Below are 26770 nucleotides of genomic sequence, written 5' to 3'. Positions count from 1 at the left end.
CCTCTCTCATCGCAAGTTTGTTGAGAAATTTTCCTAACATTTGTAGGAGATGTTCATAATGGCATAATTGATGAGTGTAGTTACAATTCCATAAGTGACGGAATGTGTCTAACACGTGTAGCTATTCAACATTGTTCATGAAGACGTGTTTGGCAATTTCAAAAGTTTAATAGGTCTTTTAAAGAACCATGTGAACTTTGTTTCTAAGAAATCACTTCTGGTTTTTAGAATGGTTTTAGAAGGAACATCTACAGGAAACCCGATTACCAGCAAGAAAGCATCCTTTGCAGAACAAGAAAAAATTGCAGCCCTGACTTTTGCATAGTTAGTTAAATGCGTTAAGAGTGAAGGGCAACTAGCTGCTTAATTGAGCCGTCACAATGTAGATCAAGGAACACTTCTACCTCTGTACTTAGGATTGACATTTAACAACCAAAAGGAGGAGAAAAAAAAACAGGCCTTATTCTTAAGAAAATATCAAATTAGATTGAAAATAATTTATTGATAACAAATCATCAAGGAGCAATATTAAGTAGGTAAAACTAATAATATGTGCAAGCATACAGCAACTTATAGTTAAATTTTAGAAACTATTTTAAGCAACCTTGAACATAGTGTTGCATGGATATCGCATTGGGAATAAAACATTAAAATTCTGACTAAGGCAAACTTTAAAAAAATATACATAAAAATATAACGTTTCCACCCTCTTTTTTGATACTATAAAAGTTTGCTTTGGTCAGCATTTTCATGTTTTATTAACATGGAAACAAGGCTTAACAGTGTTACGCATTGGGAAGTGGATGGGACAGGAAATAAGGAAAATATTCATAATTTGAACTTTATTAAAAAACAATTGAATTTACAGAAAACTGTGTAAAAATGCAATTTTAGATAAAAAAACTATTCCTTTAAATGACTTATTTCATTAAAATCCGTTCAGTAGTTTCTGAGATATTAAACATCTAACAAGCTGCTTGGTGGCCATTTTGATGACGTCACTGCACGTGACAATGATTTCTGAGATTGTCTCCCAGCTGATTTATAGTCTTTGATATGTATTTCATCAAACCCTAAAGTTTGGTGCTGGAATCCAGAATTAAAATATTTTGGGAACTTATTCACTGCACTATAAACATTTATTTAAGAATTAATACTTACAGTCAAGGATACCTTCTGGATCTCCTCTGCCGCATCCTGCTTGTGCACTTTGTCCTAAATTGAGTGAGCAAGAAAGGAGGAATATTTATTATATAAACACTTAAATAAGATGTATTACATTTATGATACAGTTGGTGATGTTAAGAGTATATGGTGTTAAGAGTATATGGTGTTAAGAGTATATGGTGTTTCTTTATGGAGCTCAATGACTGGTTTCGTCGTGCTGGCCACATGTCCCCTGTAATTGGTTCTGCTGAGGCCTGGGCAAATTCAAAACAATTTCAGGATTTAAAATGTGATTTCAGTTTTTCAATTTTAAATACAACTAAATAAGTGATAATTTCGATATATGGGTTTCTAAAATAGTCTTATAATACAGATCAAAATGCAGTACAACAAGCATATAAAAATTAGTTGTTTACTGACTCCCTTCTGAAACATTATCTTGTGATGTAATATTGTTGCATTGTATATTTTGTAACTGACCTTACAGCCTCTACGATGGCACAGTGGTAGCATCATCTCCTTGTAATCAAGGGGTCCCGGGTTCAATACCCAGTGGAGACACATAGTGGTTTGGATCCAACTTTAAACCATAGGCCCAGCCCTGATTAGCCTTATGGCTTCCCCGATGGTGCAGTGGTAGCATCATCACCTTGTAATCAAGGGGTCTCGGGTTCGATTTTTGGAGGGCCATAGTGTTTCGGATCACACTTTAAACTGTAGATCCAGTCCAGATTAGCCTTACTGTGAATAAAGTGGACTTAAAACACCAAATCAATCCAATATGATTAGCCTTACTGTGCATAAATTGGACTTAAAACAACAACAACAACAACAACTGACCTTATATTTCCTTGTTGAAAAAAAATGTATATGTAGTATGTCAAAATTAAAGAAAAAAAACACTAAATATGCTGATGAAATTTGTGTATATTTCAGTAAAAAACCCTTGACACATGATGTTTCAACTCTCTGTCAGGGTGTTCCTGAAACTCAGAACCAAACTACTATCTGATTAAAACCTATGGATACTTGAGTTTGGACTCCAAACTTGTGGCCCGATCATGATGTGAGAAGACATAAAATTCATTCCATAAGAAATCAACACAGCTCCTAACCTGACCATCTCAGATTTGCATGAAATTTGGGGAGTTGAAACTATGCATTTTATTTTTATTCACAGGTAGGCTTATTACATATCACTGAAAAGCTTGTTCCATTCCCTGTACAATAAACATTATTTCAGCTTCCTAGGTCAAATAGGAGCAGAGTTACAGCACATTTAATACAGCTCAACAAGCTCAGAAAGGGCAATTTCTGCGAACTTTGACCTTGAATAATTTTACAATTACAAGACAAATGAGACTCAAAATTTTCATAGTTACAGTGGAACCCCGATTTTACGTTCCCGGATTTTACATTTTCCCACATTATACATTAAATTTGCTGGTCCCAACATAGTAAAATGTTAAGAAATTTTCCTTGATTTTACATTTTCCCGTATTTTAAATTTCTTCAGCTTGGTCCCCTGAAGAAAGTAAAATCGAGGTTTCACTGTACTAAGTTCCATGCATAGTTTCAACTCCCCAAATTTCATGAAAATCTGAGATGGTCAGGGTGAAAATTGCACATATCCGTGTTGATTTGGCATGGAATGAGTCATAACCGAAATAATCTTAAATATGCTATACTTTTTTTAAAAAATATCAAATCCAAACTATGAATCTTTAAATACAACCTCTATTATTTTTTTTATGAGTCTTTTTGTCTCCTTATTTAAAAACATGCAGGTTCTAATTTTCACAAACCATGGCATATGAAGAAAAAATCAAATGATGCACATAAAATGTTTGTGGTTGGAAGTGCAGAGAGCATCAAACATTTTATGCGCATCATTTGATTTTTTCTTTGTATGTTATGGTTCCCCCTAACAAATAACTAGGGCTGAGCCGTTACCGATGCGTCAGTATCAGCCGATACCAGTAATATTGATATTGGAAAGTATGGGTTGGAATTTATTTGCTGATACCATCCGATATCTCCCACCATATTCATCTTTCATGGGCTAGGAAAAACTGCTGTGGGTCACTTTCGCGGGGTGTAATTATCCTGAAAAGTATGCAAAATTCAAAGTTCATTTTTATTTTACACCAGTTTTGTATGAAAAAATTAATTTCTTTATAACATAACATGCAATTTAATATTCTGTTGTAATTGTCGAACATTTTAAAGCAAAACTCTTTGTAAATTGATTAGGGCTGAGCCGATACTGGCGGTATCGGCATCGGTGAGTGACGGTTGATTTCTTTTACCAATACCATCCGATACCAAAGACTTTTAGTGGCTAGAAGAGCTGGCAAAGCAACAGCTCATCTCAACATTTGTCCTTTTTAAAAGTTCGTTCACCCTACCTTGTGACAGATTGGGAGACCAGCACAGTAATTTCCATACATTTTCCTGGAAACACTGGATAAAACCCCACACTCCCGGGATGCAGATGGCAAGATCAAAGGCATGGGTAAGTGAAAGCTGAACCCAAACGTGACTATGAAGGCATGTAACTGCTTAGTTAACGCTGTGAAAAATAAACCATTCAGTGCCAATTTTTGCTCCAAGCTCATGGTGGTAAGATATGTGTATGTTTTAACCCCCCTACAGTACTAATGCTGGGTCAGGCAGTTGCGGAGTTCTTGGAAAAGAGGGATGAAGGTCACTGTGAAATTAGCTTTGTTTTATGTATGTTCAAGCACGAAGGGAATTCAGCAATTTATACTTATCCTCTTCACTTCTGTCTTTCGTGTGACTGCCGGTATCGGCCAATGAGGGTTATTTATTTCCTCCGAAAGCCGGCCCCCATGGCAGAGTGGTTACAATACCACATCGTGCTATGATGCCAGGATTCGAATCCCAGCCTGGGCATAGATGTTTGGGAGTGTCCATTCATCAATTTCATCACATCATCACCCATCCCAATCTTCGCAAATTAGTGGCACAAGAAGCAAACTGAAATATAGCAAATCAATCAATCAATAATTTCTGTCGAGATTAGATTGGGAACATACGGCTACATTTTAAAGTGGGACCCAAACAACTATGTGCCTTCACAGAGTATCGGACCCACGATCTATTGATTACAAGGTGACGGCGACACCATCGGAGAGGCCCCTCTAAATATTTATGTACACCACTACTTACAATAATGTACATAAAATATTTATCAGGAACTGTTATGTAATAACAATATTTTTTAGTCAAGATAGAAAGAACAAAATAGTATTTCCTCCGTTTCTTAGTCTGTGGTTACATACAACAATACTCTATACACATCAGAGAAGTTAAGTACTAATTAATTAATTTTCATATTATTACAAATAATTATATTAACGTATTAAATAGAAACAATTTTTTTATTATATTTCTGAGACACTTGGCTCGGACTGGCTCCCCAAATTATATATTTCTAAATAGGTGCCTAGTGCTGTGACGAGTTAGTATGATGAAGTAACTAGCCTTTGTTATTTCATACTGGAATTATACAAGTATCGGTATCAGCATCGGTATCGGTGGGTATCGGTCATGGTATCTGCTCAGCTCTAAAATTGATTTATATAATTTGAGTGGAATACTTACACACCAATGTTAATCAATATTTTGAAGAACTTTTAATCATTAGAATTTTTAAGTATCAGTATCGGTATCGCTTCAAACTGGTATTGGCTCTGCCCTACAAATAACATTCTCGTTTTCTCTACAAAAAGGTAAATACATACCATGTAATTCTTGACTTGGCATGATAGATCTAATGCAATTCTGAAGTTTTGCATGCTGTACAGAAGATCCTTGCTGTGCTTCGATATGTTCTCACTACAATTTTGGAAATGATTCACATATGAACGGAGAGTACGCTTATTCATCCAAGACGTGTTCATAAGAGTAGCCACTTGCTGAAAAGAAAAGAAAAATCTATATAATACATTATAAATAATTAAAATATATAAATATTATAAATGATATAAAATGGGATTGCTGCCATCTGGAAGACAAAACTTTAGCATTTACTCTGGTAACGGTGTTCAGTCGAGATAGAGTCGTGGACTGGTGAACAACGTGCATTCGCTGTGAAGACATTTTACAAAACAACGATCTTGCCCTTATCAACGATCTGATTATGAGTGATGAAGCCAATTTTCATTTTTCAGGCTTTGTAAACAAGCAAAGCTTTCGATATGGGTCACATGAGAATCCTCAAAGGGTCTATGAAAAGTCACTTCACAGTGAGAAAGTGACAGTAGTGGATGCAAAATAGGGGATACCTGGGTGATGTCATTTTCAAGTAATTGGGCATTCTGTGCCGTGACATGTATGTGCACGATGTTTCTAAGCATTCATCACAATTGTAAGTATTGTGCTTTCATTTTGTATTTATTACCATGAATAAATTTGTATCTCTGGTGGTGCTTTTAAATTCACCCATTTCACTGCCACACCCTATATAAGGAGTATGATAAGCTGTCTGCACACATAGTACTTGTTTCTGTCATGGCAAAAAGGGATGATTATCAGCTTTTGGGCCAAGAGTGGTAGTATTTCTGAAACAACTAAGTTTGTGAACTGTGCACATGCTGCTGTGGTGAAAGTGTATTGTGAGTGGACAAATGGCACCATTGCAAATAACCAATGGGGAAACTGCGGAGCATCACATACCATTGATGTGAGAGGCGATCGTTGGCAATGAAGCTGCATGAGGGCTGACTGACATGTTACAGTGAAGCAGTTCATCATCAAAATGAACCAGGGGGCTATTAGACGTGTGTGTAAAATGACAGTTCAGCGAACCCTGCTATGTATGGGCTCTGAAGCAAATGGGTTGCCACTGCAACAATGATAATGAAGAGCAGCAGAAGAGGTTTAAATTTGCACAACAATATCAGAATTTGGCCTCTGCTCATAGGGAAAGGTTGCCTCCTACTATGAGGCCCATTCTTTGCTTCATCGAATGGATGTACATATGCATGTAAGGTGGTATCCATTGCTGAAAGAACAGAAGCTGGTGCAGCAGTGTTATGACCTGGGAATCTGGGGGATGTTTCCGTGGCATTCTCTGAGACCACTTATCCATGTGGAAGGGATATTCAATCAATTTGGTTATGAATCCAACCTTGCCGATCATACACATCCATACATGCTGATTGTTATCCCTGAAAAGGATGGGATCTTCCAGCAAGACAATGCAAGATGTCCAACAGTAGTTTCAAGAGAACAACCAAGACTTCCAAGTACTTCCCTGGCCCCCTAATTCTCTGGACTTGAAAGCCTCTGTGGGACCACCTCGATGGTCATGTTCGCTCTATGCATCCTCCACCACACACCCTCCAGCAGCTGTGGTATGCACTGCAGGAAGCATGGCTCCGATACCTGTGACAACTTAGCTGCACCTTCGATTCACTCCCAGCCCCTCTAGCAACTATCTGTGCTGACCCTGTGGTTACTCTGGATATTAGCTGGTGGTCATAATAATGTGACTCGACTGTGTAGATCATCTGTAGGAAGGTGATGAAAGCGGAAAATTATGAAGTTCATGATGTCATCAAGTATTTGAAAATTAAAACCTTAAAATGGAAGAAATTCATGAGGACATGGTACAAACTTTAGCACAATCTACTCCATCATATTCTATTGTCACTACTTGGTATTGGTACTGTGAGTTTGAATGTGGCAGAGTCATGAAGATTCCCATGCAGGTGGCCTGCCAGTGACATAGACCAGTCAAGAAAACATTGACAAGATTCAATACATGGTAAAGGCAGACAGACGAGTCAACATCACATATTTAGTGGAGTGTACAGGGTTATCAACAGGCACAGTGCATAATATACAACATTTGTATGAGGGAGAATCGAAAAGTCTTATCGCCTAATTTTTTTCTAGCTTGTTATAACTGTTATTACAAAAGCGAGATATATATATACAAGCGATGCAGTAGGCTTTTCTTGGTATGGCCCTATTGTAACATCCGATTTCTTCCACAGCACGGCGCTGTTATCAGTTGGCAAAGATGGCTGGAGTGCTCAGGAAGTCCATGCAATATGAGCAGCGAAGCGTTATTCGTTTTTTATGGTGCAAAGGACAAACAGCCACAGATATCTACAGGGAAATGGAGCCAGTGAATGGGAACAAGTGTTTGGTATTAAGCACCACCTCCTCCCACCTCCCCCACCACCCCCCCTTGGACTTGGAAAATGATTAATTGATTGAATTGCTTTATTTTACTTTGCTTCTTGTGCCACTTTTGGCTAATTTGCAAAGATGAGGATGAGTGATGATATGATGAAATTGATGAATGGACACTCACAAATCTTCCATGCCCAGGCCAGGATTCGAACCCAGGACCCCTGGCATTGTAGCATGATGTGCTAACCACTCTGCCACCGGGGGACTCTTGGAAAATGAGTCAACAAAAAATTATGTATTTCACACATATAATGATTGATTGATTGATTTGTTGTTTAAGTCCACTTTATGCACATAAAAGCTAAAAGGGACTGGACCTACAGTTTAAAGTGGGATCCGAACCACTATGTGCCTCCACCAGGTATTGAACCTGGGACCCCTTGATTACAAGGCAACAACGTTACCACTACACCTTTGGGTTCACACATATAATTTCATTTCAGCCACAATAATATGTGTTACTTATTGCATGAACATGATAAATTCGAACCAAAGAAATGTTTTTTGAAGGAAATTAAGGTACCTTGTTTCTTAAAACTTATTATTGATCGCTGAGGTGACTTTGTAATAAATGTAGGAAAGTAATTATTTTTTTACTTTGCTATGGAATTGAAGAAGAGTAGTAAAACCTGAAAGAGTTGTTCCACTAAATGAAAGCAACGATGAAAAACCAACTTTTTTGTTACAACTGATAAAGCAATGGTGTTAAGCATATCAATGTTGGTAGAGATCATGTTGAATAATAACAATGGTTTTCAAGTCAGTTTCTCAGTATTTTTTTGATAAATGTTTATGGCCTACTTACTGACTTAACTATGAAAAATGCTATGTGATTTCTATGGTGAAAAACAACTGTTTATAACGTGGAAAAAAACAATGTGTTCTTAGTTTTACCTATGGACTAAATTAGGCAGTGCAGTCAAAGTAATTAGGCAGTGCAGTCAAGTAATTAGGCAGTGCAGTCAAAGTAATTCGTAAGATTTTCACTTCCAGTCCAAGACTTTGAGACTGAACTGTGTGACCATTCTCAAATTTGGTAGCGGTGGAGTAATGGTCTGGTCAGCAATTTTTGCTGATTTGGGCTTATGGCCTTAGTTATAATAAATGGGTCAGTGTTCGCTGATGTGTACCAAAACATTTTAGACAATACCATGCTTTCCACACAGTTTGGAAAAGGCCCTTTCTATATCAACAAAATAATACTCTTGCTTAAACAGCAAGGTTAATTGAGTCGTAATCTGTAGAAAATTGGGAGAAAAACTGAAACAATGTTTTTTGAAGGGAACTTGGGTACATTGTTTCTTAAACCTTATTATTGATTGCTGAGGTGACTTTGTAATAAATATAGGGTAAGATATTTTTGTTTTTTCTTTGCTATGCAATTGAAGAAGAGTAGTAAAACCTGGAAGAGTTGTTCTACTAATGCCGATTATTTTGTTTCCAATTTTAATCCACACTCAATGAACTTGGTTTAAAGATGTACATTGCACTAACGAAAACAACAATCATGAGATTCCGTTGAATTGTGTGATTAAAGTCACAACATGGAAGAGAAAAGAGTAATCAAACATTTCGACAAGAGCAAGGATGTAATAGATTAAAAGAAACTGACAGCACAACAGAAAAGAAAGTGAAAACATGGATCTTCTTCAACTGACCTAAAAAAACCAAACATGTTATGAAAACATGAAGAAAAGATTAAGAAACATGCTGGCAGAAGTAAAAAAAATGAAATGTACAAAACATCGTATGATTTATTTTGGTGATGACGTGCTGCAATATATTACATTAACCACAGGTAAGGAGGCCTAAATGAGGTGCTCACACTTCCACAAATTTCTAACAACTTAATGCACACATTTCAGAGTCCGGGGTAGAAAATATTCTGAAATATTATGTTTTGTACCATACAATCTCAAATTAATTTGTGCAGTTTTTGCGCAATTCGCAAATTGTCACCACTGTACAGAACAATCAACACCTCGTGCATTTGCACGTCCTTGATTTAACTTTCCACCAAATTTTTATTTAAAATCAACTGCCTGTAGTCAATACATCAGTATTGTAAACCAAGTTGAGACACCAAAACAGCAGCAAATGGCTGATCAGAAGATGAACTTATTTCGATGTTTCTTGGCTGAGATTAAGTGTTGAACTGTCTTTGTGCAATGGAATTTTCCAGTGCTCTTTTCCCGATCCAATCTTAAATTCTGATATTTGTTGCTGCACACAGCAATCAATCAACAACCACACGTTAACTATTCACCATGCGACAAGAAGAATTAAAACAAATTCTGCCAGCAGTTTACTAGAACTTAGTGGTAAGCAGTAAAAACAGCAAAGAGATGTTCAACACCCTATTCATAAGATACTGGTGGCTTGGGGTGAGTCAAAAGTCACAGAACACCATTTTAAAATAATCTGAAAAATGACACTTACCTCTTGACATAAACTATCCGCTTCACTTTCCTGTGGAGCTTCATTATCAACCTGGACAGGTAGTTGTTGTTGCTGCAATGAACAAGTTACAGCAATAAATATACATGTCACACACATACAAGTAAATTTGTGTTGTCACACACATACAAGTAAATTTGTGTTGATTACATTATCAAAATTTGACATGCAAATCTAGAATATGCTCAGTCTAGGATGACCATAATATTTTGACATCCCAAGGAAGTCAGTTTACCTCCCCCTTCCTAAAAAAAATTGGTTAAGCCTTTTTATAAAGTTGTTGTTATTATTATTTATTTATTTATTTGAAAATTCCTGAATACAGAAAAATCCATTTTACATCAGGATATCAATCGGAAAAGAAATAAACAAAATAATGAGATGGACACATACACACACATATACGTATGTAACAACAATAATAACAACTAAGGCAAAAATAATATTATTTACTCTTCAGTTGCTTTCTGCATGCCGTTCTGTAAGTCTGTTTAGATAAATGGAAGCCTGGAGCATCTTTAATGAGTTGCAAATTGTTTGTAGCCTGTAGAGAAGTGATCTTTGTTCTAAAGATAGCCTTGAAGATTTAATGTAAAAGAAGGTTCCATTTACTGTTGGGACGTGGGATTCTGATATTACGAAGTGGCAAGACTTCACTGGTGAAAAGTTGTCCATTAATGATTCTGAAAAGTAGTGTTAAATCTGATAGTTGACGGCGAAGAGAAAGGTCATGAATTTGTAGAGTGGATAGAATTTATTGCTTGGAGAAGTTTCCAAGGGTTGGGCACCTATGTTTGACTATTCTCACGAAGAAACTTACTACTTTGTTTGTTTTCTTTATATTGCTTTCACATGCCATTGACCAAATACAGGAACCATATTCAAGGATAGGAGCAACACACATTGTAAAGTAGGTTTTTAGGGCAGAAACGTGTGTTATGTCTGTAAATCTGTAGGTTAATCCAAGCATTTTGATCGCTTTCGAAGTTATGTAGTCTATGTGATGGTTGAAAGTCAGTTTGCTATCAAAAATGACACCAAGATCCTGGTGCTGTCGTACGAATGGGATAACCTGGTTGCATAGCTTGTAGGATGGCGCTGTGCTATTGTATTTTAGGGTAAACCTCATGACAACAGATTTTTCCGGATTTAATTTGAGGTCCCAGTCTTGACACCAGCGTTCAATATGTTTGCGATTGTCTTGGATATAGAATGTGTCCTGAAGTGAGGTAATGTTTTTGAAATAATTTTCACTCATCAGCATACAATAATACTGAAAATTTGTAATAAATATATTTGTGAATGTCATCCATGAAGAAAAACACAGGGGTGCCAGAGAACTTCCTTGGAGCACACCAGAAACTACAGGAAGCCACGAAGAAGAGCAACCAGATATGATAACCTTTTGCTTTCTATTGTGCAAGTAAGATGAAAGTAGTTTGAGAAGAGTTTCGTGAATATTAAATCTATTTGAAAATTTGTGGATGAGTTGCATATATGTATATGTGTGTGTGTGTGTGTGTGTGTGTGTGTGTGTGTGTGTGTGTGTGTGTGTGTGTGTGTGTTTGTGTGTGTGCGCGCGCGCGCGCGCGCGCCGTCCTCGGATCGTCTCGACAATATATTCAAGCATCCCAATGCTTTCTCAGTCTGTGGTTCTTTTCCCAGGCGTGACTCGGAACGTAGGTCTGGTGCTGGTAGCGATATACACACTCACACAAATGTCCCTATATTAACGGTCTGTAGGCATAAGTAACACATCTCGGATTTCACACTCCGCTCTCCTCAAGGTCACGAAAGCCCGACAAGGGTCCGGGGCAAGAGGGGGTGAAGTCCTCGGACTCACTGTCGCGTGCTCGTCACAGTACTTCCCTACCGCCCCCACCTCCTTTCCACGCAGGGGACAAAGACCTCCCAGGGTGCACCGTGGACATGTGTTTACTATAACTCCCCCTCGGTTCTGGGAAGAAAGTTTCCACTGAGTCTATGCCCTTTCACGTTTGCCTTTTGGTCATGTCGACGAAACCACTAAGAATGAGAATTTTCCAGTTTTACTTCTTTTTGTAATCTGTACCATGATTTTTAAAATCATTTTCCCTTTTATACCCTTCTTTGTTTTTCTTTGCTTTTCACTCAAACGCATCTGAATTATTCAATTGGATGACACACCAAAGAGGACAAAAACATTCATAACTTACCAGTGGTTTCAACGCTTGATTCGTAGCTCATTAGGGGCGTAACTGCAGGGTGGATGGAATGACAAGAGTCAGAGGTCGTGATATGAAGTGAGCCAACCCGCTTTTCTCTCGCTATTTATGTTTCTTTCTTCCCTCCCTTCCTTCCAATAAACCATTTTTAATCATTCAATTAAATACATAGCGCATGAGTTCTAATATCTTACAGAGGAAAATCACTTTCCTTCATCCAGTTTTCCGGAAAAATGAAATTAATTAATATCATCTATTTTTTGATATATTATATTTTCAGTAATGTATTTTTCATATGCGTGGCATAGAAATCAATTCAGAACATCTCTTTTACACGTAAATTATAGTGTAGAAAATTCAACGATCTTTCAATTTGCGAACAAGACGCATGGGCGGTAAATTGTACAAATCAATTGGGGATCTATCTTGAAACATTGGCAGGGGTCTCTACGTTTGTAGTTAAGCCTCTGTAGCTCGTACACTGTACACTTCCATTCCTTCGTGTTCTATATGGCTTTCGTGTTTAGGACTTAATTGTTCTTACGATTCTGCCGACAAATCAGGAAGCCAACAGCATATATTTTTAGTAATTCTAAAAATTACGCCATACTGTGACAGTAGAAGCTAAACAAGTTTCAGCAGCATTTACAAGGTAAACGCGATACTCCACAGGCCTTTATCAATCGGAAATATCAATATATAACTCTCATTTCAGATAGACAGACGAGCAGGTCGATATATTATATCCTATTGTAGAAAGTGATACTATTTTTAGTCCATAGAATTTTATCTCTGTATCTGTATGTGATTCCGTTATTTACCTGAAAGAAGGATCGGGCGTGCCAACGAGGACATCTTATCTAATGAAGATTATCAAGTTTCAATCGAGAATATATATATAATGCATCATGTTCGTGTTCAGGAGGTGTTTCAGTATTCTAAATTTCAAAATCAGAAAACGAATAGTTTCAAACGTTAAAAATAAAAAATGACAGTTGTTTATTTTCGGGGGGGGGTGTCATCGGCCTTGGTGAGCGGGTAGAGGAGCACCTACACGACTGCTACACGAAAGGTGAGAGAGAAATGTTATAGGAGAGTTAAGCTGCATTGTGTTCTCCAAATACGCAACTATAACATACTAACTGAAATATTAATATTTGTTCGAAACCATGTGTAAAGATCAGCGCTCGTACTGGAAATTGTTAGGTGAGAGAAGTTGTTCTAGCCTTGGGGGTATCTTTGCATAAAATATTCTATTGAGGAGGAATACAACTCTCCGAATACCCAACTTAGAGCATTGGTAAAGATATAATAGCAAATACATTTATATTTATATACGTATATGGATATACACTAACACAGGGTGTCGTTGTGAAACACCGACATCCTTCCACAGCATGTAAACGACATCAATGTGAACGAAATTTTTTCGATAACATTTTGTTCGTTGAGGTCTCATTTTGACAGTACGAGCCCTCAAAATATACCACTTTTATCCTGTGTGCTTACAGCCATGAATCACATGCCGATGCCACTAACATTTTTTTCTATTGTAAAACGACAAAATTTTTAATACGCTACTGACAGACAAGGAAGGATAGCCTCCAGGATATGAATATCTCTTAATAAAACTTAGAAAATTTGTAACGTAAAGGTATCAAACACGTTAAGCAACGTACGTGAATTGAACGAAATTTAAAATCAGGAATGTCGTTCTGTCAGATTCTCTGCTACCATGATAGGCCAGTCAACAAGGGGGTCCAATAAGGAAAAAAAAAAAAAACAGGGAAAGGTGGAACAAATTTTATTATCTTCATAAAATGGTTCAAAATGGTTCTTAACAATATATTAATTTTGCACGCCTGTACCACCCCAGATTTGGCCACCATCTTCGAAGTTGGCCCCCAAAATAAGTTTTTTTTCCAAATATCTAACTTGGAAAGCATTTTACAGCAGAAGACGTTATAACAAAAATTAATCTACATACAATTCTCTAGAAAAAGGTTCTGTGCATTTTTCTTCTAGGATGCACCGTTTGGGTGCTAGATGAGCGAGAAATTTTAAGTCCTTTTTCAGCCCCGATTTGGAAGTGCGGAGCTCATGGAAACATGTTTTACATGAAGTTTTGGTAATTCTCTTCTATAAAACTAGATTTTTTACATTTGTTCTTTCTCATAGAACGTCATTTATTGGTTCAATTGCTTTTATCACTGCATGCAGTACTTACAGGTTATAGTTTAGCGTCCCTGAGTACAGGAGATAATATATTTTGTCAAAAATAGAAGATAATTTCAAAGGAACATATTGACTTGGTCCAAAAAGGTTATTTCACATTAAAACGCCCTTGTAATCGAGGGTTCCTGGATTCAATGCCCGGTGGAGGCACATTTCTCAGTGGTTTGGAGCCCACTATAAACTGTAAGTCCAGTCCCGATTGTCTATCTGTGCATAAAGTAAACTTAAAACAACAATTCAAACCACAATAACACGATCAGAAAATGTTTGGTCTGGGATCTTGTCAGATATGACGATGGAGCCGTCCGTGATGCGCTCCAAGGAGAGTTGTGGGGATGGCAGAGGAGTGATCAACTCAATTTTAACCAAGTGGATTTTTGGCATGACTACTAGTTCACAGATAGGCAATTGGGAAACTGTTTGGGAAACCTGATGGTAAGAGGCCTGTAGGAAGGCCAAGAGGAAGATGGAGGGATAACGTTGCGATGGACCTAAAGGCAATCGGTAAGGATAGGAAAGATTGATCTTGCCCAGGATAGAAACAGATAGAATGCTTGTGTTGCTGCAGCCATAAACCTTCGGGTTTAAGAAGGCTAGAGAGTTAGTTAGTTAGTTACCAGTTCACAGATAAAATAGATGAGCTGCATCTCGATGCACGAAAGTCTCGTACATAAAGAGATAAACAAGACTCTCAGTTCTTTTGTCAGTGATTCTCATCTTAGCCACCATTCCCTGCTTTTGATTGATTGTTTTGATTGCATTTGATTTTTAAGTCCACTTTATACACAATATGGCTAATCGGGACTGGACCTACAGTTTTCAAGTGGGATTCGAACAACTATGTGCCTCCACTGGGTATCGAACCGGTTACCCCTTGATTCCAAGGCAACAACATTACCACTACGCCATCGGGGATCCCTGCTTTTGATTGTATAAAGCCAATAGTTACAAGAGTAATAGGGAATAAGAAAACCAATCCTTCCAATGCTCATGATGTTGGAATGTCTTCAATGTTGAGCATTTGGCAAATGTCAAGTTTGAACAAAATAAGAGAGATTCACTGAAGCGATCACTTCTGAAATAAAAATCAGAGATGCGTTGTATCCAGTTTTAATTTAAATAATATTTTACTAACAAATCAAGATCAATTCAGAGAAAACTTTAAGTACAAATTTGCCCCGTACTCGTTATAGCTGATGGGGTAAGGATGTGGAAAACCAAGAAGTCTTATCTTTATGATCTCTGTGTAGCACTCCCTGAAAGTATCACAACAGACAAGAAACTGCACAGTCTGAGCTTCTTCGCATTATATTCTGTAAAAGCCTTAAAAGGGGCCTTGTAGCTGTAGGAAAATTGGGCTAAAGTGTTCAATGATCTGTGAACATTGCAATATATTCATGTGTTCAAAATCTGACACTGTTCTATCCTCTGTCCTGGGAATCTCTGGAGCAAGGTCGTGTATTACAGTAGAGAAGGGAAGTAAGCGAGTGGGCGGAGCGAAGCAGTACACGCTCCTGTAAATGGCTAGTCCTTTCAGTTATTTTCTCACGCCACGCAATCCCGTTTCCTCTCACGTGTTCATTCGTCGAGCCCTCTCGAGTTACTACGTGCGCAGAGACTTGTTTTTATTCGCTGGCTCCATAGATTCCCGGGACAGAGGATAGAAGAGACGGAAGCTAATCTTAAGAGATAAATGCAACTTTTCGAAGCAAGCTGCACGTGTCGCTCGAACTGCGCCATGTTCTCAATACCGTGCATCGTAGCACGTCTGTTGTTCGTGCTTGCACGGGGAATGTTTTACTATAGACTAAAGGGGGACATATCATCATCACATCGGTTTGAAATCCCTGGGTAGATTATGGTCTGCTTCGATCTGAAAGCTCACGACAACTGTGATGATATTTTTCATACGTATTTCAAGAATTCTTCCTGGTAAAAGACAAGGGATGGTTTGGTTTCTAACAGTAGCAAGAAATACAGACATTATATTCATTTGTTTTGTATTAAATACTATAAAATTATTGTTTACGAGTGATTAATATACATATATTACCACTTGAAAATACGTTTTCAAGAAAGTCCTTAGAACATTTAGAATAGGTATTTTAGTACCTATGCAAGTTACAATGCAAAAATGTTTCTTTGTCTTTCTCTCTTGCAAAGTGGAGTGAGGAAAAAAAAGTAAAATTTCTCGCTCATCTAGCACCCAAAAGGCGCATCCTAGAAGAAAAATGCACAGAACCTTTTTGTAGAGAATTTTATGTAGATTAATTTTTCTCATAACCTCTTTTGCTATACAATGCTTTCCAAGTGAGATATTTGCAAAAAAAACCTATTTTGGACGCCATTTTTCCAAGATGGCGGCCAAATCCGGGTTGTAGAGGCGTGTAAAATTAATATGTTGTAAAGAACACTTTCAGGAAAGCAATAAAATTTGTTCCAGTTTTCCCTGATTTCTTTCCTTATTGGACCCCAAAATCATCCCTTGTTGACTGGCCTATGATCCCGCTTCATGTCTTTAGTATGTTGGCAACGATGAATCTGCAGTGCATGGTTACATATACACAAGATAAGAATATTATGTTTTTCGAGGGCTAGTGGGCCTGAAGTAGGTCCTAAAGTAGCAATAGCTATTACGGAAAATTTTTGTCTTGATATCCTCTACACGCAGCCAAATTTCGTTGATGGTTGAAGGGAAATTGAAAAGGGGTAATAATTACGCAATATTAATAACTAGTGTGCAGATTTTTGACCATTTGCCTTTTCTATTCTTCTATAGCATAACGTAGGCTTCAATGTTTTAAGTTCGTTTCATGGCGTTTCTAGTTCAAGAACGCATTTTCATCCTGCCTATAATTGCCTATTTTTTTGGGTTAGTGCCTATTTTGCTTGATCGTGCCTGAAATGCCTATTCTGCAATTTCTGCTTACTTCGGCTTCCCCCCCCCCCTTTGACTTACCCTGCATTGAAGAAGGCAAGCCTTTGTTTAATTTGAACCGACTGAAATCTGATATTCGACAGATTTGAGGGAAGGTCAGATCTTTGAAAATTCCAAATGTCGCTTAATCAGGGTAAGCAAACTGGAAATAGGTTGTTGACTCGTACTCCGACAAAACGAAGCTGGCCCACCACTTCTTCTCCTGTTTTATTTCAACTGGAAGCTTGTAGGAGTCACAGTACTCATTTGTTTTGTTGTGCTTGTAAAAGGATATAAGGTGGCTACGCTTCAAATTTGTGAAGATATCCTTGGTTTCAAAATACCAAAGGACTAGGCGGCCCGAGGTTCCGCGTGCGATTCCTGTACTCGGTATTTCAGCAATTTCATTTAATGATCCTCTATCCTCATCGACGCGATTCAGTAACATGGCGGAAAGCAACGTAAGATAAGAAGCATATGAAATAACGGTTCACAAAGAGTGACATTTTTTTAAAGGCAGAATTTTTAGCCAATTTTAGTGCAATTTTTAATTTTTAATTTTAGGATGCCTTTTAAGTGCCTATTTCAGTGCTTTTTAAGTGTATTTTGATCCTTGGGCGCCTATTTTTCGGCCTATTTGAGCTATTTCTAGTGCCTACATATCCGCACCCTATTAATAACTATGTGAGTTTTAGTGTATAATTTTACGAATAATTGAAGGTGTATACATATTCATTTTTCAAAATATAAGGGCCTCGTGCTTCCTAACAGCGGCCCTGGCATCGGGCACTGATGTAAGTCAGCCATGTCAAGCTCGCGGCCCGCAGCATCTCTTGATGAGGCTCGCCTTGGCCCTACCTACATTTCATGCATAGAGGACTATATATACAATTGAAGTTATCCCGGTTTTTTCCCTCATAAAGCAAACGTCGACTCATCGAAACTTCAGCAGATTAACCTATTTCCCTACATTCTTGCATTCCATTAAAAGGGGGAGGAGGCTGCCTATTAAGCAACTTTATTGACAGGTTGGTTCTGAAGTATAGAAATATCTTGCTGGCTGGTGGAGACGAGCATGGATACTTTCTGTCGCCAACGAGACAATTGCGAAGGTTTTGCCTTGATGAAATTCAGTTTCTGGAAAAGTTTCACACAACCTTGCCGCTGCGTAATACTTGTGGGTAGTAAGAAAATGACTATAGAAGAGGAATGTAGAATTTTTCAAACGAAATAGCAGATTGCATATTTTTGTTGTGAAAAGTGTTGATATTTTGTTTCCTCATAACGTGTATTCACTCAAAAATATTTTTTTGTTACAAAATAAAGTTGTCGACTGCCTTGGTGGAGTGGTTATGTTATCACAGTGTCGCGGTGCGACTCGACTCGAGGGTTCCCAAGTTTGAATCCCGGCCTGGATATGTGTGTGTTCTTTGTAAGTGCCCTTTCTTCCATTTCATCATATTGTCACGCATCATCAAGTGACACAAAAGCGATGCTAGATAACAAAAATCGAAATGAAATGAAAGGCTAAAGTATCAGAATTACAGATGAGGAGAGGATTGGTAACTTAACAAGCTATGTCAAAACGAAAAATTGAAATCATAACTTTATGGTTTTGTTGGGTTTTTTCTTCAAATAGATGAAAGTATGAACGTCTGTGGGCTTGCTCAGTTAGCTGTATTTACTCGTGGATGCGAGTCTCATCTCAGTGTGACAGAATAACTGCTTGTCATGATTTCCCTCCGTGACACAAAAGAAATATTTTCATTGACGTAGAGATCATTTAGCAATGATACAGTATTCCTTTATCTAAGTTAGTAACATATATATTTTACAATTTACACATACAAGTTATAAGTAACTTAAAACTTGATTAATTTGATTGTTTATTGATTTGCTTTATTTTACTTCGCTTTTTGCTTTTGGTTAAACACGAAGATGGGGATGATCGATGATATGATGAAAGGGACTCTCACAAAAACATTGATGCCCAGGCCGAGATTCGAACACAGGACTCCCATCGTCGTAGCGTGCTGTGCTAACCACTCTGTCACCGATATCGGAATTGATGAATTTGAAAACAGGGTTCAAGGCTTCTAAGGGGAATTTTCTTATTCGCTAATTCCTTTTCCTTTGATGGTGCGTGTGCAAGTTCCGACCTTGAAATGGAACTTTTTTAAATACAACGCAACTCCGCATTGAGAGAGAAATATCATTACAAGGTTAGCCTTTCTAGATATTTCTTATATCTCCCAGAGCAGCATCCTCGAATAAGTCATTTTGATGCTGGAATTTTAGTGATGTTGGAAGCATTTTCCTTTGTGAACACCTGTTCTCCATTATGAAGATAAATGAAAGAGCCCAACGATCAACAATGACTAATACACATTTGATGTCTGCATTAAGAATTTTCTACTGACAAAAAAAAATAGTACGGACACTGGGACATTGAGAATCTGATGTCCAATCTGTGGAACATGAAACTAGAATTGCCCCCCCCCCCTCCTTTATTTTTTTTATTTTTTTTTATGTTTTCAACAATTGTAACCGATGTACGCTTGAAACAAACATAAAAAATACTTTCACTTTCTGCCAAAATATACTTCAGTTTGCTTTTATTTCAATAAAATATATAACCCCACACCTCCTATACGCCTTCATAGCGTGGGGGAGCACTTTACTTTTTTTCCTTTTTATATAAGAACTAAAATTTAAATATTTTCCTTTACAATTACATACGTGCGTAATTATGGAGTCATTCAGTTCTAATCAGGGTTATTTGTGAAGGGGGATGAGGGGGAATTTTTTCTTCTGGTTGTTGCGTCCTCCTCCGGTTGCTAATTTTTAGCACCTGAGGGTGGGGACTCTATATATTTTATATAATATACCGATGCTGGAACAGTAATCACTAGAATCCTCCCGCCTGGGCCAACCTCCAAGATATGCGGCCCTACTTCCAAACTGAATTTGACATGGTTGATGTAAGTGAAAGCTTCTTTCCTCTTTTGTTCGTGGATTCGCCTCTGGCCTCACCATCGCCATTCTTGTCGAAGCAAACAATGTGTTACCCTCGACAAGGGTGAAATCCGAAGAGCAACACACCTTGGCCTGGCTTTACGATGGGGGGTTTGCACAACAATTGCGTTCAAGGTTACCAGAAGAGTATTCCCAACGAGCCTAGTATTCCAAGGTCTGTGGACCACCCATCCATGTTGATTCAAGAAGTATGTCACCCATGCCAACGGCCATACCACGCATAATGAACGGTCGGAAGAAGGCAAAAACATGACTGAATATAATTCCAGCGGATATGGTTTTGTTTTATTTTATTTTTACCTACAGAGGATGTTGCGAGGGAAGTTTTCCATTTTCTTCTTCTTGCGCAAGTATAGATTTTGAATCGTTTCTCTAATCAGCATAAGCAGGAAAACTAAATAGGCAACGGTAAACTGATTTACTAACAAATTAGTAGTCCGTAGGGATATGAAAGAATTGTAGCTTCCATCGTCTGTCCATAGGGGACAATAATATATCTTACATGATCTACTTGTAATGGCACGAAAATTCATTAAATTTAGAACTTGTATTTTTCCGAATATAAAAATGTCTGCCATTACTTTTCCTTGAAAGATCTCTCCTTGAAGCTCTGTTCTCCACACACCCTATACGCCTTCATGGCGCGGTGCAAAGCACAGGGGAGCACTTTACTTTTTTTTTTTTTTTTTTTTTTTTTACTTTTCCTCAAGGTGTCCGATGAGAAGAAAATCCCTTCTTATGGACCATCGTCTAAGAACCAATGACAGATCTTAAATTAAGCCTTCATTTTACTAGTGTTGCCCACGAGACGAGACTTTGACCTGTCTCGCCTCGTGGAAATGCTGTGAAATCCTGTCTCGTCTCGAAAATATTCGTTTGTCTCGGGACACATGATCAATCTCGTCTCGTCTCGAATTTTTAAAAGCCTGTCCCGTCTCGTCCCGTGGGCAACACTACATTTTACACTCTCATTCTGTCTTCTTGAAACTGGATTACGCTAAGAGAAAGTAATTTCCTATTACCTATAGCCCCTACACATGGATTGTCCGCTATTCATCTCCAATGATACGACAATGTCAATTCTATTTTCCAAAGTTGTAGGAACTATTGCAAACACTGTGATGCTAGTTGCGTCAGCTTACGAAGTCTCCCCCCCTCCCCAATTCTTAAATCAATAACCGGACCGATGCCAGAAGGCATAATGTCATGTAATCAAATATTCGGAAGCATATTAAGATAATCTGATGTAAGGTGTCTAAGACAATGTAACCATTTATTGTATTAAGGGTAATTCAAATAATACAAGGAAAGAAGATACCTGTTTGAGTATCTGAGACTCCAAGGGTGATCGATATGAATGTTATGGTTGGATTGTAACAAGCACCAAGGTAATTAACGTGACTAAGAGAAAGGTTCAATAAAATTTTGGTAGTTAAACATTAAAATTGTAAAGAGGACTAACAGTTTTCAAACCACATGAACCAGTGGCTAAGTCAGGAATAAATTACCAGAGCGGCCAAGAGAGGACCAGAACGGCAAGTGAAGGGGAGGGGAGGGGGCACAAAAATATAGTAAAAAGTCTATTTGTTTTGGCTTCTCTACCCTCATGCAGGACTGTGGGATATGTGTAAAAAAATCCCCGGTGCATTGCAACGTCCCCCAGACGCACTTGAGATAAAGGATAGGGCTCCACATATTCTCGGCCATTGCCACAGTGGACATTTTTGCTCCATAGAATTTATTATTTATTTGAATTTAATCTTACCATATTTTCACAATTGTATTTAATATGCTTCCACTGTTTTTAGTACAACAACAACATGACATCCATTTCAAACTAGCTATTTTTTTACTTCATTTGGGAGGAACTGCATAGCCTATCCATTAGGTGGACCGAAAGGTTACTGTAATGGATGCGAACGATAGACGGGAGGGGAGGGAAGGGGGTCTGAATACATTTTTCCTTGGGAGTGAAACGTGGCAATCAGACATATTAGCCGATCTATTTTGATTTCCAGGAAGTTCAAGGCAAATAATACATAACAACATACTCCGGTTAAGGTTCGCCATCATTATTATTGTACGTGACCGAAACAAATAAATAAATAAATAACGGTATTCTTTGTTTCAACAATAATAGGACAAGTAATGCATATTAAGTTGATATGAGTCAGAAACATTTGTATTGTGAGAGCAGCGAGCAAAGCGACAACAATATTAATGTATTGCTGTACTAATACTTTCAAAGTAATAGGAGGTTCCCTTACAAATGTTTGTATTGCGAGAAGAGTAAGCACAAGTAAATTTGCTGAATTTAAAGTACATTACTGATCTGCTATCATATCTACATGAAATATCGAACTTCCAATCTATGGTAGCAATTACATCCACGGTTTTCTTAAAGTTACTTTGATCTACGCTGCGACTTTTGAGTCAGGAAAAGTGTGTGTGGGGGTGGGGAAAGGAGGTAGACGTGTGTCTGGCGGTTTGTGGCCAACCCTGCCACCCCTTAGCGTTGCCACTGATATGAACACTACGCCACCCCTCCCAAATACTCTTATCGCTCACCGAGAATACACATACTTAACATGCTATCATTACGCATCGTTCATGCACCAGCAAAGTAGCAAATACAGTTAAGAAGTACAATTTTACATCACAAATTGCACAAGGAACGTTTCTCCAAAAGTAAATAAAATACCAGAGCATTTCATCCAAAATTATCCATCACTGGTTCGGAAGAAACAAGATAAAAGAAAGGGACTTCGGTCCCGAGGTAACACCATTTGCGATGAGCGTCGTACCAGGCTGCACAGCATAATTCTCAGCAACACATTAGGCACATTACTCTTCACGCTGAAACGTTTATTCCACACTTTAGTACTAGACCTTTCTCGACCTTAGTTGACTGATTGATTGGGTTGGTCTTTTAAGTCCACTTTATACACAGTAAGGTTAATCGGGACTGGACCTACAGTTTAAAGTAGGATCCGAACCACTATGTGCCTCCAGTGGGTATCGAACCCGGGACGTCTTGATTATAAGGCTACTTGGATTGGATTGATTTGGTGTTTTAAGTCCACTTTTTGCACAGTAAGGCTAATCTGGACTGGACCTACAGTTTAAAGTGAGATCCAAACCACTATGTGCCTCCACCGGATATCTAACCCGGAACCCCTTGATTACAAGGCGAGGACGCTACCACTGCGCCATTGTGAGGTCCTCTCGTCCTTAGACAAAAATTCTTGACTACAAGAATAATTTCTTCTGGACTTTCTTGACCTACTTGTTGATTTCTTGACTTTTTCTTGATTTTCTTGACATTGTTGACTGGTAGACACCCTGTAAATACTCGGGAAAAGCCAGAGTGGTAAATGCAAGCCCCATAAAATTACCCCCAGTTGCCATTCTTTATAACATTGGGTTCTAAGTTAAGAAAATATCTGAAATTCTCCTTTCCATGTATTATGATATTAATGCATCATACTCGCTATTTCCAATCTGTTATTTACTGATTTCAATACGAAAATACGTAATAACAAATATAATAGTAATAACACGACAAATTATCCCTACAAGTTTGCGCCACTGAAAGCATCCAGTTATTAATTTCCAGCCCCTCCCGAAAAAAAATCTTGCGTACGCCAGTGCTTACAGTACATTTAAACCATTCGTTGTTACAAAATGGGTTTTTACCTCTCTCCCCTTCTAAACTACGCATTTTCGTCTCAAAGTTTGTTACTAATTTATGTTCCAAGCAACATGCTAAACTTGGAATAAGAAAAAGTACTGTAGTTCCATTGCTTCACAAACGTCTGAAGTCCGTGTGTTATTTTTTAAAAAAATAATTTGCATTGTTTCTAAATGATCAAAACAATATACAACATACATTGAAAATTATAATATAAAATGTGTACAGGTTGATTATTTTCCCGCCTCCGTTACGATGTCATGAGTGTAGCAGGCTTCGACGCCAGAGGTTCTCTGTCATGCTGGAATCCTGGGGGAGGTATTAGATTTGTGTCTATTTAATGATGTTTTTCATCGCTTCATCATTCATCCTCAGCTTGCGATTATCCCAGTCTTTTTTCGCTTGAAGCGGGCGACAAAGGCAGTGGAAGGACCAACGAGATGTCTTTCGGGGGGAATGGTTTTCAAAGGGACAAGGTTACTGACGACAGTTTTATGAGGGTCGCGTCAGGCCCAGGTTTCCATTGCCGAAATACTATATACAACACCTTTGCTGTTTCCTGTGTGCGCTTGCTGTCATGGTCATCAATCATGAACCTGATTTCCTGCATTCATAATATATCATAATATTATATAAAGAAAAAAACAATTTGAAAGCTCATTCAGTACACAATTGAATCGTTTATTTAAGAAACCGCCTATCGACCACTTTTGGCCAAAACGACATTTTTACAGTTTCATTTAGCCCTTACCAAGATGCATCATTTGATGTAGAAACCGCTCATATAACCGCATCCGTAACGAAGGTAAGTGGCATTGAAATATCCGTTTACTGCAGAAACCCCTCAGGGGCCGCAACATAGAGGCTTTCTACAGTAAAGATGTAACTCAGTTGGTACCAACTGATTCAATCGGACGTTCCGTACAGTTGGCAATACTACGTACATTGTATCCAAGAACAAGTGTTCTCCTGTGGAGTGGCGTGTTTAACATTGTCGTGAATTCAGTGGCGTGCCCAAGGGGAAGGGGGGTTGGTGGAGGTCATGCCCACCCCCTTTGGCCCAGCATTCAAGAATAAAAGAACATCAAAAGCAGGAAAAAGATGGCAAAATGAAGGCTGGCGACTAAACAAATGTATACGTAAACCCGTCCCCCTTTAGAAAATCCTGAGCACGCCACTGCGTGAATTGTTGCCTGACAAAGTTCATCTTCAGCTAAATTCACCAAAAGCCAACAGGAAAGGTTCCCATAATCAGGAAGAAACTGGACGATATTCGTAAGTTGCTGGATTACACACGAGAATATGACAACTTCTACAACAACATTCTGCTGTGGCCAACAACACATGCTGAATGCTTCAACTTGGTCTAGGTCAGTGGCGTAGCAGCCGCCCCCGCAAAATCCCCGCAATGCTGGGGATGGGGCGAGTTATAGGGGTCCCACTATGTTATCTCTCTGTCATCCTGAAATTTTATATAATCCCAGAAATTCAGCAGTTACTGTCGCTTATTTAAAAAATGGATTTACGAAACAGAAAGTTGGTTCCCAGTAACATATCATATGACGACGTCTGGGATAATAAGCAGAGGGGCCCGGGCAACTTGACATTATGGGTCTCTTCCGAAAATCAGAATTAAGTTACTTGCTCATAGATGGCAATCGGTAGGAAGATTCTCTCATCTCATACCTTTATACCTACGTGGTTTTCGTAATAGTAGTGTAGTGTAGTGTAGTACAGTTGTGAATCGAGTAGAAAGATTCAGTTGCTCAACCGGTTGATGTCTTATTGTTACACAATACCTAAACAAGCAAACTTGATAATTTATGACATTTTTATTACCAGTAATATTACGTGATATTTAAAATGTAACTTCCCACCAAATATTTTCAAGCCCCCCAAGCCTCAGTATGAGATTGAAATTAGATAAATTTCCCACATTGTCCACACCTATTACATTTTACTTCAAAGGGGCCCAAAAACTCGGGATGTTGAGCCCAGGAGCAATTTTCCCTTTGCCCTTAGGTCCAGTAGCCCCAATTCCGCCACGCAGGGTATACAACGTATACAGTACTCGAAGTGATCCAATCGCTCCAATAGGGATTTCATTGAGTGACAAATTTTCAGTGAATAAGTCCAGTCGCTGCTTAATTTTCTACCTCTTGAGTCCGCCTCTATTTCTTAGCAGCAGATTGCAATTGACCCTTTGATATTAGGTCACCATTGACAATGTAGAAGTCCAGTTCAGTCCCCGTAACTGAAATGATAAGTTTGCTTGAGTATATAACTCAGTATTAGTATTAGAAGCGTAATGTGAGCGGCTCTTACGTTGAATCTTGACCTGGCATAGCATGGCTTTTTGGGCTGAAGGTGCATCCACCTCTAAGTCCAAAAAAGGAGTGTTTACTATCCTTTAAACAATTTACCCAAACAGTATTTTTTTAAATATATGTGTATTATATGTAACCTACATTAAAGAAAAAAAGCTTCGAACAAGAACTACAAAGGATCACGAACAAAATAGTTGGCTGTGTGAAGCCTCCACCCTCCTTAAAAAAAGAATCTTGGCCTTGCCACCGCGTTGAAGTAAGAGAAAATATTTCTAATTTCTTCATCCAGTTATTTATGAGAGATTTAGACAACCATGATTTAGTTTCGACAAATTACTAAACTGATATATAGCCTAAGTTGATGAGGAAAAATTGGAAGGAAGGGTTAATTCATTTTACAACTTGGGGGGGGGGTTGCTAACTATTGTGCGTCCTTCCCAGGCCCGTAGCTAGAACTGACCTCCAGGGGGGGCTCACCGCTATCAGGCGAGGCTTTGTGAACCAAGTC

At 38.3% G+C, this 26770-nt stretch overlaps 1 protein-coding gene across 1 annotated transcript in view; it reads right to left on the bottom strand.

Moving 5' to 3' along the window:
* LOC145982327 (uncharacterized) overlaps positions 1 to 26770 on the bottom strand; it is a 111074-nt gene that overhangs the window by 47507 nt on the left and 36797 nt on the right. Inside the window, exons 4-6 of the mRNA XM_083115888.1 lie at positions 9835 to 9906; positions 4935 to 5108; positions 1162 to 1215 (exon numbers count right to left, since the gene is read on the bottom strand). Coding sequence (XP_082972014.1) covers positions 1162 to 1215; positions 4935 to 5108; positions 9835 to 9906 — 300 coding nt within the window. The remainder of the gene's footprint in view (positions 1 to 1161; positions 1216 to 4934; positions 5109 to 9834; positions 9907 to 26770) is intronic.

Source organism: Lepisma saccharinum, unplaced genomic scaffold, assembly GCF_977018435.1.
Source record: "Lepisma saccharinum unplaced genomic scaffold, izLepSacc3.1 HAP1_SCAFFOLD_117, whole genome shotgun sequence".
NCBI lineage: Eukaryota > Metazoa > Arthropoda > Insecta > Zygentoma > Lepismatidae > Lepisma > Lepisma saccharinum.
Note: the sequence above shows the minus strand (reverse complement) of the source record. Positions and strands in the feature narration are given on the sequence as shown.